This window comes from Palaemon carinicauda, chromosome 11, assembly GCF_036898095.1.
Source record: "Palaemon carinicauda isolate YSFRI2023 chromosome 11, ASM3689809v2, whole genome shotgun sequence".
Taxonomy (NCBI): Eukaryota; Metazoa; Arthropoda; class Malacostraca; order Decapoda; family Palaemonidae; genus Palaemon; species Palaemon carinicauda.
Window position 1 is genome coordinate 84,055,768 of NC_090735.1, and position 14,494 is coordinate 84,070,261.

Here is a 14,494-nt window from a genome sequence, read left to right on the forward strand (position 1 = left end):
ATTTTCAGACGTTAGGGTAGAACTCTGAGTCTTCTCCTGAGTATCTGCCCTCGAAGAAAACAGAGTACACAAATCAGGACTGAGAACCTCCAACTCCTGATCAAGAACTGGGTCATTAACCATCTTCGGTCGGACATCAATATTCTCATCTACAAAGTCATTACCAAGTAAAAATTAAGCGCCATTAATAGGCAACTCGGAAACCACACCAACAACAACAGGTCATGATAACCAGTCACAATGAAGATCCATACAATACAAGGGAATATTAAGATGGCTACTAACCCCGCCAATGGGATTATACTTCCCAATAAACGAATTCTCAGTACAAGAACAACTTCCCGCGAAAACCAGTGACAGGGCACAATCAGTATCACGCATGATACAAACAGAGTGCAGTGAACCACTATCAACAGCAACAAAACTGTTAACAGTGTTTGGCTGGGAAACGTTATCCACAGGTCTGGAACAAACACTGGAATTAATAGGCTCCCTGTCAAAAACGTGGTCATCTACAGTGTTAATCTCTATTGGGAGCACACTATAGCGAGACTTTGGTAGAGTAAGAACCACAGTCTTAGTTTCTTCTTTCCTTCTTAACTTGAAATATTCAGACACCGTGTGACCTGGATTTTTTAGATAACTACACAAAAGTGAACTGTTATTAGAGGACTTTCTCTAAAACTGCTGTTTGAGACTTGACATGCGAATCAGAGCTAGACCTTTAATCTTTAACATTTTCACTAGTGTTCTCATCTGTGTCCCTATAGTCTTTGGCCTATTAAATCTTTTAACAGAATACCTCGACTTCTTTTGAGCCAGTACATAATCATCAGCACATACAACTGTTTTAGGAAGAGTAGATAACCTTCTCTCATTTAAATAAACCTTAATTTTTTCACTAACATGATTTTTAAACTGCTCAGTTAAAATCATTTATGTTAATCCACCAAAATCATCCCTAATCATTGCTGCTTTACACCATTTATCAAACTAGTCTGGTTGTTCTCTACTACAGTCTACAAATGTTTGCTTGTTTTGTTTTGTTCAACTCCTAAACTTCATCCGAATAGCTTCGGGAGTTAATACTTAGGCTCGTAAAATAGTATTTTTTCAAGAATTCACAATCATCAACTCTATTCCCAGGAATAGAAGAAGAATATAATTTTTGTACCCTATCACACAAAACTCCTGATAAAATATAAACCCAATTTTCTGGTGACCAGTTCCATTTTTTTTCTTAAAACGGACAAAATCTCATCTAAAACCTTTTCATTAAAAGGAGACAAAACTCTATCTTCGTTAAAAATATCTGATCTAGTTTTAGCTGCATCATTAGAATTAGACTTCTTTTTCTTTTTCTTAGCATTAATGTCACGAATTTTTATCTCAGCCTTCAATTGTTCACGTTTGAGCTCTGTCTCTCTTCTCTTATGATCAGCTTCTGACTGTTCACGTTTAAACATTGCTTCTAATTTCAATTTCTGGCACTCAGCCTCTATTCCAAGTTTTTCAAGTTTCCTAGCCGATGATCCTAAAACTACTGATTAACGATCAATCTCTTCTAACACACCCTGAGGTAACACATCATCTTCAACCAAATTTTGAACTAACATATTATCAATAACCTCTTCCTTCCTCGGCCTTTCAATATTGAGTTTAAGATATTTGGTTGAATTCACTAAGCTTTATTTTTTGAGATCACTTAACCTCTCAACATGATGATCCTCACAAAATTTGTCAAACAACTCAGATGCCTTAAACGCTGAAATATTTGCTGGATACTTTTATACAATTAAAAAAGACTTAGTTTACAAACAATCTTTGAATTGCAAATAGGATAAGAATTTATATCTCGGCCAGACCCTCAATTCTGTCACTTTCAATTATTGTACATGACGTATATTATGCAGAATTTATTCAAAAAATTTACGAAAAAATAGCAAAACATTATAAGCAAAATTCAAATGATAGGCAACTTAACTAAAATATAACTATATTTAAGCTTTAACGTAAGTATATATGGCATTACACAAGATCCACTAAAAATACTCACGGCATACCAGGAACTAATAATAATAATATACAAAGTTCTTATGAAGAAGTAGGTCTTGAGTTGACTTCACAAAATTCTCTGCGGCAAGGGACAGTTGACATTAAGTAGTTTTAAATATATACGGTTGATGTGTAGGAACACAAAGCTTCTGATGTTGAACAGGTGAATTTTTTAACCTCTATCTTCTTCAAGATACTATATTGTTGCAAGTTCATTAACAAATTCCAGGTTACAGTGGAAGTAGCTGAAATGTCTCCACTCAAAAGTGGTGTTTGGTCAGGTTTGCTCTCTCCCGATTGTCACCTGTCCTATATATGTTGGTGTGGTACTGTTATAAACACACATTATGGTTCCAATCAAATGTCTCTTCAATGTGTTATATATTTTAGACTTGCAGGTTACTTCTTCTGAATAAGTCTAAGTTAACTTTAAAACAGTTTATTAGCAGCTCCATCACAGGAGTATAGATGGTTTGGTCGGATGATCATTCCGTATGACAGGTTGACAAGAACTAATAAAAATATATTGTCTGATGATAACGTATACTTAGTTATCTCGGCATTTATGTAAAATTATAAACACAACATTAATATAGGAAGCTATCTAGATCCGGTGAGACACAACTCTTCTCACGGTTTGTATTGTGTTTACTCTTCATAGAAAATGTTACATTGCAAAGGTTTAGCTTGGTCTTGACTTTTGCATCCTGTTTATGACTGACTTTGTGTTCTCACACTCCTCCAAACTTCTCCATTGATCCCTTGGGTCATGGATTTTATTATGTAATTTATAATTGTATTACATTAGCTCGGACAGCTACCTTCAATTAATTGAAAAAAATAATACGTTAAAAATATGTTTACTAGGAGTGTGACTGGCTATATATATATATATATATATATACATATATATATATATATATATATACATATATATATACATATACATATATATACATATATGTATATGTATATATATATATATATATATACATATATATATATACATATATATATATATATATATACATATATATATACATATATATATATATATATATACATATATATATATATATATATACATATATATATATATATATACATATATATATATATATATATATACATATATATATATATATATATACATATATATATATATATATATACATATATATATATATATATATACAGATATATATATATATATATATATATACAGATATATATATATATATATATACATATATACATATATATATATATACATATATACATATATATATATACATATATACATATATATATATACATATATACATATATATATATATACATATATATATATATATATATACATATATACATATATATATATATATATATATACACATATATACATATATACATATATATATATATATACATATATACATATATATATATATATATATATAAATATATATATATATATATATATATACATATATATATATATATATATATACATATATACATATATATATACATATATATATACATATATATATATATATATATACATATATATATACATATATATATATATATATATACATATATATATATATATATATATATATATATATATACATATATATATATATATATATACATATATATATATATATATATATATGTATATATATATATATATATATATTATGACGGGCTTGGGTGAACCTTACCTGGTGGCTAGGTGTGGGGATGTTACTGGTCTGTAATCACTCAAGTTATCCCTCATAAATTTAAAATCAGCTTGTTGAAAAAGCTTACTAGTGAAGTTTGTGCCTCTATCACATTGCAATGTCTTTGGAAATCCATAGGTTGTGAAAATTTTGACAAGTTGACCAATTATAGTTTTAGCATTTATATTCTTTATTGGCACTGCTATGGGATATCTCGTTGTTGGGCAAAGAACAGTAAGTAAATACTCATTACCTTGCTTAATCCTAGGCATTGGGCTGACACAGTCTATGATAATCCTCTCAAAGGGAAATTTTTGTACGGATATGGGCTGAAGAGGAGCTGGTGGAAGTTTCTCATTGGGTTTGCCTGTAGTCTGGCAATGATGACATGCTTTAATAAATTGTTGAATGTCCTTCTTCATCCCAGGCTAGAAGAAGTCGTCAGCTAAGGTAGAGTAAGTCTTGTTGACCCCAGAGTGGTTTACATGAGAGTGGGCTAATTCAAGAAGAGCTGGAACTAGAGAGAGTGGTAGAACCAGTTGATGACAGTCAAACCATGCTGTGGTTGCTGGTGCTTTGGAGCACCTAAAATGTCGAAAAAGCAAATCATTATCAAGATAAAAGTAAGGAGTTTTGGGATGATCCTCTGGGTCTGCAACCTTCTTCCAAAGATTCTTAAGGACATGATCTTTATTTTTCAAGTCCTTGAAGTTTGATTTGGTCATATTTATAGGGTCTAATGTCTTCTCTACTCTATTTCAATTGGTTTAATTGATGTCATTTGGATAACAGCATTATTTAATTTATTTGACTCCTTTTCTATTAGAATATCAGATACTACTGGATTAACAATGGCCCATGCAAGATCATTACCAATTAAAAGCTGGATAGATGAACAAGGCAAAGGGTCTCGTGAAACTGCAATTAAAACATTACCTTGATAATAAGGACACTGTAAATTCACCTCTGCCAAAGGCATGGATTTCGTCGTATTGAGGTCAGAAACAGTAACATACTCATGTCTCAGTTTGAAGTACTGTGAAGGCAGAGCTACCACACTTTGGGAGGATCCTGTATCTCGTAAGCAAGTTACTGGAATACCATTCACGGTGCCTTTACAAGTAAAAGGTTTGAAGACGTCCCCATCAATTTCTTGAGCAGCAACATGAAATGATTTTTTATTATCTTTCCTACTAGGGTTCGGAGAATTCTTTCCAACATCAGACTTCTTGCACGAAGGATTAGGACAGTTCTCTATGTGATGCCCTTCCTGCTTACAATAGGAACAATATGCTGTGGATAATGGAGAAAAAGTAGACTTATTAAATGGTTTAAATGTTTTATGGATCAAGTAGTAATCATCAGCTAAACTGGCTGCTTTCAACAAATTGGTTTCTCCCTTTTCGAGAATGAAGGTAGCAATGTTACTTGGCAATTTCCTAATAAACTCTTCCATTAGGATAAGATTTTTTAAGGATTCAAAATCTGAAACACCTGTCTTTTGGAACCATTTTGTAAATTGCCTAACTTTGTCATTGCAAAATTCAACAAAAGTTTGTGAAGGCATTTTGTAAGAGTGGCGGAACTGTTGCCGATAACCTTCAGCTGTGATGGCATAAGCATCTAAAACTGCCTTTTTAATCACATCATACTCCTTTACTTCAACCATCTGAGAGATTACATATGCTGCCTTACCTTTGAACTGATTTCTGACGACCATTACCCATTGCTCCTGAGGCCACTTCAAGGTTTTAGCAGTGTTTTCGAACGTTGTAAAGAATACCTCTGGGTCCTATTCATCAAAATCAGGAAGTAGCTTTTTAGCTTTGATTATGTCGAACTTACCGGGTATCTCTCCATCGGTTTTCAGCTTAATCTGTATATTAAGCTGTTCCTTTTGTATCTCTAGTTCAGCCACTTTAAAACTTGTGTTCATACTCCAATGCCAATAGTTGCTGTTGCTTTTGAAGTTCTAGTGCAGCCGTTTTCTGTTGTTGTGCAGCCGTTTTCTGTTGTTGTGCAGCCATTTTCTGTTGTTCTGCAGCCGTTTTCTGTTCTTGTTGCAATTGTATTTGAAGACGCAACTTTTCTATTTTCGGATCTATTCCAGGGGTGGCATATGCTCCAGTAAGGGATCGCAACTCATCGACGTCCTCATCATCATCTTCGAAGATTCCCTCATCTATGAAGAATTCCAGGATTTTACCAATAATGACAGCTTTTATATTTTGGATCGACCTCAAGATCACATCTCTGGGCTACAGACAATAATTCCTGTTTCTTGGCATAACGTAAATTCAAAATTTCTTCTTTTATATCGTTCATAAATTTCTCCAAATTAAACGACATTCTGAAGGATTACAAGTAATGTTAATAGAGCGAGATTGATATAATGTCTTGTATTCACACTAGGTTGTGCCATTAATTTAAATATCGACATTTGACATGAAAGAATTAATCAAATGTTAGTAAAAATAATGAAATTTACAACAATTTCAAGACAATTTTAAAGAGACCGCAAACAGAATACACAGTCTGAAAATAGATTAACTGAAATTGGATGGCCAACATAAAGGCCGAGATCAATTAGTGATCGAAGGTCTCATGATAGCACACAAACATGATATCTAGATTAGCACAATATGCTTGTAAGAAGTAGTTTATGGCAGAAGAGAACCTCGATTTTGGCTCGTAAAATAAGGCGGGGGTAGAAGGCTAAGCACAGCACAGAACCCAACCAATTAATATTTAATTACTGGTCTATCCTTTATTTTACAGATACCGATTTTGAGTGAGAGAACCATTCAGCGTACATGTGAAGATATGAAATGCTGGATTGGATTGCTAAAAAATAACAAAGAAAACCGTCAATAGAAATACTAATCACTTTTATAAACAATGCACTTAAGTTTCTTTGTACTTTAATAGTCACAAACAAAAAGACTAGATCAATCCCGGACATGCCCCCACTTATGACGGGACTTGAGTAAATCCTACATGGTGGCTAGGTGTGGGGATGTTGCTGGTCTGTAATCACTCAAGTAATCCCTCATAAATTTAAAATATCACCACCATCAAAAATATTCTTTTTGTCTGCTTCACTTATTGTTTATTTTCACCTTTATTTTAAACCACCTCTATTTTAACCACTTTTAATTTCCTCTCCAATCCAGCAGGATCTTAATTAAACACTAAAGACTATTGTTGATTTAATACTCAAATAAATAAAATTAAATTCCATTATGATTACTTTCACACGTAATGTCACAAAACACAAAAACCTAATTATAATAAGGAAAGGAAAAAGATGTTTTCAATACTGCACTGAATAGTTCTCTCAAGAATAACACAAATTACAAGTGCAAAGAAGGCTAAGGAATGCAAATATCTGTATGACTAAGTAAAGGAAAAGAAACCAAGGATAATGTAGAATAGTTAACATAACTGATAAAAGATGGCGTTGAGCATTAAACACCCGATAATTTCATAGTTACACAAATAATATTTACAGTTTTTTTTTTAATAATTATGATGTTCCATCACAATACATATATACATATATATACAGTATATATATATATATATATATATATATGATAGATTATACATATATATACATACATATATATATATATATATATATATATATATATATATATATATATATATATATAAAATTTTATGCATATATATATATATATATATATATTTATATATATATATATATATATAAATATATATATATATATATATATATATATATTCATATATATACATGTATATATATACATGCATATTCAAATAAGCCATATATATTTTTGATACATTAATGTCTGGATTCTCTTAACGACCTCGGGATCAAAGCCCCAGGCGAAATCACACAAAGACAAGAGCTTGTGACCAGCCGGGAATCGAACCCTGGTCGGCAAGCTTGTATAGACAGTGACTAAACCACTTGGCTACGAAGAAAGATAAAAGTCAATGACAATTCTTCTGTACTTATACCTGTCGAATTCAGGTGTTTTTGTTCTTAGAATTGAAATTAACCCATCTTCACCATCGTAGCTAATTAGTAGTTTGTTACTTGGCATTCGATTAATGATAAATTTTGCCAATATTCAAAGGGTTTTTTAATATAAACTTAAAATTGACATATGGATACAGATTGCTGAGGGCTGTGGTGAGCTCATTTCTGAAAAGAGAATTCTTTACATATGGCAATGATACATAGGCCTACACTAGTTTCTTGGGAACCTCAGAACATTTATATTTAGGCTGGAAAATATCATTTAGAAATTTATTAACAATTTTGTCATAGAGGTGTGAAGGATAACAATTGCATGTAAAATACGTTTTTAAAAATGAAATTTCTTTATGGAAGCTATGCCAGTTCGAACATAAGGAATATGCTCTAAATAAAAGGGTTTGAATAGAGTTAATCTTGAATGATTTCGAACAACTGCTAAAAAAATTAAGACCCAAACCAGTGTATGTCTCTTTTCTAAAAATACCTGTAAGAAATCCTCTATTTGAACGTGAAATGTTTATGTCAAGAAATGGCAACTGGTTATCTTTTTCTATTTCCATGGTAAACATAATGTTTGAGTGAATTCTATTTACATATTCTAAAAACTTTTCAGCATGGGATTTTTCTCTAAATAGTAAAAAACTGTCGTCAACGTATCTCTTATAGAAACGGGGACGAAATGCTTCCGAACATTTCTTCCATAAAGAAATTTCATTTTTAAAAACTTATTTTACATGCAATTGTTATCCTTCACACCTCTATGACAAAATTGTTAATAAATTTCTAAATGATATTTTCCAGCCTAAATATAAATGTCCTGAGGTTCCCAAGAAACTAGTGTATGTATCATTTCCATATGTAAAGAATTCTCTTTACAGAAATGAGCTCACCACAGCCCTCAGCAATCTGTATCCATATGTCAATTTTAAGTTTATATTAAAAAACCCTTTAAATATTGGCAAACTTTTCAGGTTCAAAGACACCCTCCCGGAGTTGATGCGGTCCTTCGTTGTTTACAAGTATACTTGTCCTAAATGTAATTTTGGAAACTATATCGGGTCTACCCGACGATTACTGAAGGTCCGCATCGATTCCCACAGGGGTGTCAGTCATCGAACTGGTTCCATATTAAAATCCCAAGAATTTTCCTCAATAAGAAATCATTCAAACACATGTAAAACTCATATACAATACAACCATTTCGAAATTCTTTCCCAAACATCCGATTGCCTTTCGCTCCTTCTCTTGGAATCGCTTTACATCAAGAAACTGTCTCCTTCATTAAATAACCAAACCACCTCCACACCATTACATATTGCCTAACTACCATTAACTTCCATTCCTTGTTGATCTATTCTGTTTTGTTCGCAGTTAAAGCCTTTTCTTTAAGAATTTTCTCAAATATTATTATAGTTTTCAGCCACATCTCTTGACAGTAAGTTCAACCATTCATTTATATTATGTATATATTTTTTTTTGGACATTCCATTTTGATCACAAGTGTTTTTATTATAATAATTGTAAAAGACCTCAGTTAGCCACATGTTTTTATATACCGTCTAGGTTTCTGTATTTTTATTCTTTCAACCGTTTTTTAATATTTTGTTTTTTGATACCAAAGCAATTTTAAGCAAAAAATGTATCATTAATTTATAATGTAAATAAAATTTCGTGTTTTATGTAGCCCTGATGATGGGAATGGATTCCCGAAACGTTGGTGTAGAATAAATATGTAAGATGATCCGAAGTCTTCTTGCTGTCCTCTTCATCCTTAAACTTAAGCTTGCCAGAAGCGAAAATCTTACTAGTTATATATATATATATATATATATATAAATATATATATATATATATATATATATATACATGGATGTATATAATATATGAGGATGGTTCCCTTGATCTAGGTACTAAAAATATAATATACTATGGGATGTGACTGGGAACCAAACATATAATATTTACATTATGACTAGCAAGTTGATCAACCTCTCGAATTCATAACTCCCTTGTGTTCTTTTATGTTAAAACTGTTACACTTTAAAACATCAATACACGAATTCTGAGACAGTTAAATAACTCCTAGACAGCAATATATAAAGCACTGAATATCCAAAGGTCTCTTAAGTACACTCAAACTAAACTGGATAATTACTCTTAAGTATTGTTTGCGACTTATTGTGGTTCTTAACAGGATACGAGCAGAAACTGGCTCTTCATAATGATCACTGGAATACTACACTTTTTGCAAAACTAAATATATTTTCTATAAATGACACCACTTTGAGAGAATTTACATAATAACAAAATAAGTCACTCAAACAAAATTTAAGACTGAACAAAGCTTAGATTGTGACAAAAATGTTACAATCTGTGTATTATATATTAACTTGACTTGAACTAAAATATCTGAATAAACCTTAGACTAAGAAAAGAAATAATGCTATGTTAATTATTCAAAAGCTTGAAATTAAATCTGAATAATTCAATATTCAAGTTTGACATTTAATATAACATAGATAACCAGATCAAGTTACAAAATCTATCCTTATTACAGGGCTGTTTACAAAAACTCTACAAATTGCCAACACTCACCCTAATACAATGAATTCAAAATCACTGTTTCGTCTTATGCATCTTTTCGACACAGGATTTTCTTTGGGGCACAGAGTCACTTAGGAGAGGACACATTATTTGCGCTGAACTCTTTTAAAAACAATTTACTGGGTTACGTGCGAGAGTGAGAGAAGTGAGGAGAAGAGGGCTTTCTTCAGGCTGCAATTCTCTATCTCTATCTGTGTAACCTAACATTGCTGTCATCTTTTATATGATATCTAACTGCTTTCCGAAACTTCCCCAAGATTTGAGAAGCGTGATGGACTGGGCTAAAGGCCTCTTAGTTGCCAAGTATTACTCTCTCGAACATTACTCACGCCACGACGGATGACTCTCTTAGTCATCTAGCTCTGCCCACCCTTTGTTCCCGAAATAAGAAAGAAAGATAACATTATATCTCCAGTCCTTTTGCAAAATTTCTAAAGCACATTTTACTGAACATTCTCTCTCAAACATGACGCAATACCTCATAAAATATAAAAGAACATTACCCAAGCCCTTGTTCATATCTCACATGAATGCAACAACACTCAAATAAAATTACATAAGACTTTGTAACAAATATATGTGAAATTGAAAGTTAATTCTCAAAATTAACGTAAATTTACATATACTAACTCGAATAAAGAATACAATGAAATACACGGTGAAAGTCTTACATAATTTAATAAAATACTTACATCTACATGAGAGGAGCTCATTTTATGGGCTGGGTATCATCTCTTCGGTGATCAAATAAATTATAAATAGAATTATGATTAAACTATTGTATTTACTTCACACTAGACCAGCTTCATAAGATAGCTCCCCCAAAAAAGGTTATATATTCCGGGCTTGAATCCATTAATTCAGCCTGAGATAAATATTCTGCAACCACAGTATTTTTACAAATTCGTTATCTTTACCTGATATATACTTGACATTAATACAATACAGTTGCAAACATAATGACCACCTAGTTAATCTTTGATTCTCATGTTTCTTCTTATTCACAAAAGTTAAAGGATTAAAATCCGAGTACATTGTAATCTCATTCTGTGATCAAAATACGCAAATTAAAACCTTGTCCATTTCTGCGATCAGTGCCAGCAGTTCGGTTTCAACTGTCAAGCTGACTCATTGTTGTTTCATCAGCTTTGACGAGATAACACACGCAGGGTGAAGAATTCCTTACGTATCTTCTTGTAATAAGACAGCTCCAATCCCGTTATCCGACGCATCCACTAGGATTAGGAATTTCTCGCTGAAATCCGGTGCTTGAAGTATCGGTTTCTATGTTCATATGACCTTTTTCAGATTTTTCCTTTTTCTTGATACCTTGATAATGCAGGTCAGATCACTGCTCTCCTCCAAAATCCGAAATGGTTCTGTTCGTACTTTTCATGCCAAAGGTTTTCTTCACTCGTCCTTTTCTCGTTTTCTCGTCCTCTAAGGAAAATTTCCTTAACTCGCCGATTCCTTTCCTCAAATCCTTGACATTTCCTTGCGTCCGTTTCCCCTCAATCCTTCCCTTTTCCTGCCAATATTTTCTCTAGTTCTTTGCTGACGGGTCCTGCAAACTGTCTGTACATACTCTTCCTACCAAAACTTTCATTTATCTGTCTCCTCATCTCCATGCCTTCTAGGGAAAATTTACTTACCTCGCCGATCCTTTCCCCTAAATTATTAACATATTCTCCTTCTGTTTCCTCTTGGTCCTTCGATTTTTCTGCTAACTTTTTTTCGGTCCTTTCCTGAAGGGTTCTTCTCGTACTTCCACCTGGCGTAAGGAAGTTTCCTTGATGCACTCGTTGGGCTTTTCAGCCATTTGACATACGTGACATGCATGGCAAAACAGGCTCACGTTCTTATGCATACCAGGCCAGAAAAAGTTTTTCATTATCTTTTCCATCATCTTCCTTATCCCCATATGTCCGCCTTCCTCACTACTGCGATCACCTGTCTTCTCAACGGTGCAGGAATTAATATTTGCTGATATATCTCACATTTGGTATTCCTGGGGATATCGGCGGGTCTATGCTTCCTCATAAGTAACCCATATTTGAGATAATAACAGGTTGGGGATTGCTGTCCCTCTGTCTCGTCCACCACACAGTACAATAACTCTGTTAACATTGGATATTCCCGTTGCAATCTTATCAGCCTTTTCCTACTCACTTGTCCTACTTGTAACGTTAAGTTTTCTATTTCTTCCAAGTCCATTTCTTCTTTGTCCACTTGTCTGCTTGTCTGTCGCTTCTTTTTGCTTGGGCATACTCTTGAGTTCTCTTCTTGCGTATCATCAAGGAATCCTCTTCTTCGGGAAACAAATTCTGCAAGTTCATTGCTTCTTCGATTTCTTTTTCTTTTATGTCTTCTTGTCCACTCGTGGGTCGTTCTTCTTCCCTCGGGCCCACTCTTGAGTTCTCTTCTTGCATATCATCAAGATAATCCTCTTCTTCTGAAAACAAATCCTACAAGTTAATTTCTGCAAAGTCCATTTTTTCTTTGTCCTCTTGTCTACTCGTCTGTCATTCGTCCTCGCTCGGGCTTACTCAGAAAACTAATCTTCTAATTTCATCGCTCCTTTGATTTCTTCTTCTTTGGCAGCCACTTTCTTCTTCATACGTAAATAGGAAAAAGAGATGGGTAGGGTTTCTCGAGTTCAGTCGCATGACTATACTTCATAGGTTTCTTCATTACAATGGGATAAGGCATGAACGGCGCTCCACCAACCTCATTACCCAGCAAGAAGTCTACTTTTTCGACAGCCATTGAATCCTTTACCGCAAAGTCAAAGTTACCTGTCACCAATTTGCATGACACTTTTAAATAGCAAATAGTAGTGATCTCCTCACGTTCTATTCCATTCAAAATAATTGAGTCCCCTGTGAGAAACTGTTCTACCATCGGATATACTCTGTGTACCAACACACAATGGTTACAACCTGTCGCGCAATATCCTGACTGGGGTTCTTTCACTCCAATCTATTGCTGCAAACACCTTCATAAATATATGGTTTAAAGGCCTCCATACTGTTTGGGTTCGTCCTGTTCATCATGTAAACGGTGGCCGGTTCATTTTCCTCTCCATCCTTTTCCGATTGCTTCTTAGTCTTTGCAATCTGTGAAGTCGAATTATCCTTAAAAACTGGGGCGACTGTTTTCGGTTGGTTTGAGCAACATTCCTTAATGATAGGGCCTCTCTTGCCACACTTAAAACAGACAATATCAACCTTCTGCACGTCTTCCATGATGCTTGAAGGAGGGCGATTCGACGTTGGTTGCCGTGATACTATTGCATTCTGCATAGGGATAGTACCAGTGCTACATCCATTGTAACTTTTGAACTTGTTCACGTAATTATTTCTGAAATGGTTTCCATAGTTCGGCAAATACTTGAAACTTGGTCGGAATGACGATTGATACTTCATGCCTGAGGAGGGTTTACCACTGATAATATATTATAATATTCTCCCAGCAAAGAAACTTTATCAAGTTTCTTCACCTCTCTCTCTCTCTCAAGTATGTTGGAATGTGTTCAGGAATTCCTCGTAGATACTGCTCTAGTATTATCAATTCTTCGTAATCAGCCTTCTCTTTTACATTAGCTCCCTCTGTCCATCTCTTGAAACATTGTCTTACCTTATAAGCCTAATCCAGGAAAGTCATTTTCTCGTCCCTTTTCAAACTTTGGAACCTTTCATTCTAATATTCATGGGTCATCTGATACACTTGCAGCATGCTCCTCTTCACTTCTTGATACTCCCTCCTTTCAGCCTGAGATAAGGATAAGTAAACACTGCAGCCCTTCCTAAAGTGCACACTCCGTAACAACACAGACCATTTATCCTCCGGACATTTCATCGTCGCTGCAACCATTTCAAAATCAGGGAAGAACTCATCTGGAGACCATTCTGTAAACCTGGGAATTGACATCTGGGTTTCCGGCACATTAAACACTGGATCGTGCTTTGTAGGGGCCGTCTCAGTTTGCTGGGTCAACTGGGCATGGACGTGGAAAAATTTTAACTCTCGCGCATACCTCGCTTCTTCCATCTCTTTTTGTTCCTGTCCTCTCACTTTT

At 33.8% G+C, this 14,494-nt stretch overlaps 1 protein-coding gene across 1 annotated transcript; it reads right to left on the minus strand.

Annotated features, from left to right (window-relative positions):
* Window positions 1-4,533: 4,533 nt before the first annotated feature.
* On the minus strand, window positions 4,534-5,505 carry LOC137649353 (uncharacterized). The gene has a single exon (XM_068382335.1). It carries the CDS (start codon window positions 5,503-5,505, stop codon window positions 4,534-4,536), a length of 972 nt encoding a protein of 323 aa, XP_068238436.1.
* Between the last annotated feature and the right edge of the window lie 8,989 nt (window positions 5,506-14,494).

Coding starts and splice junctions, on each gene's coding strand:
- LOC137649353 (XM_068382335.1), bottom strand. CDS start 5,505: ATGGTCGTCAGAAATCAGTTCAAAGGTAAGGCAGCATATGTAATCTCT.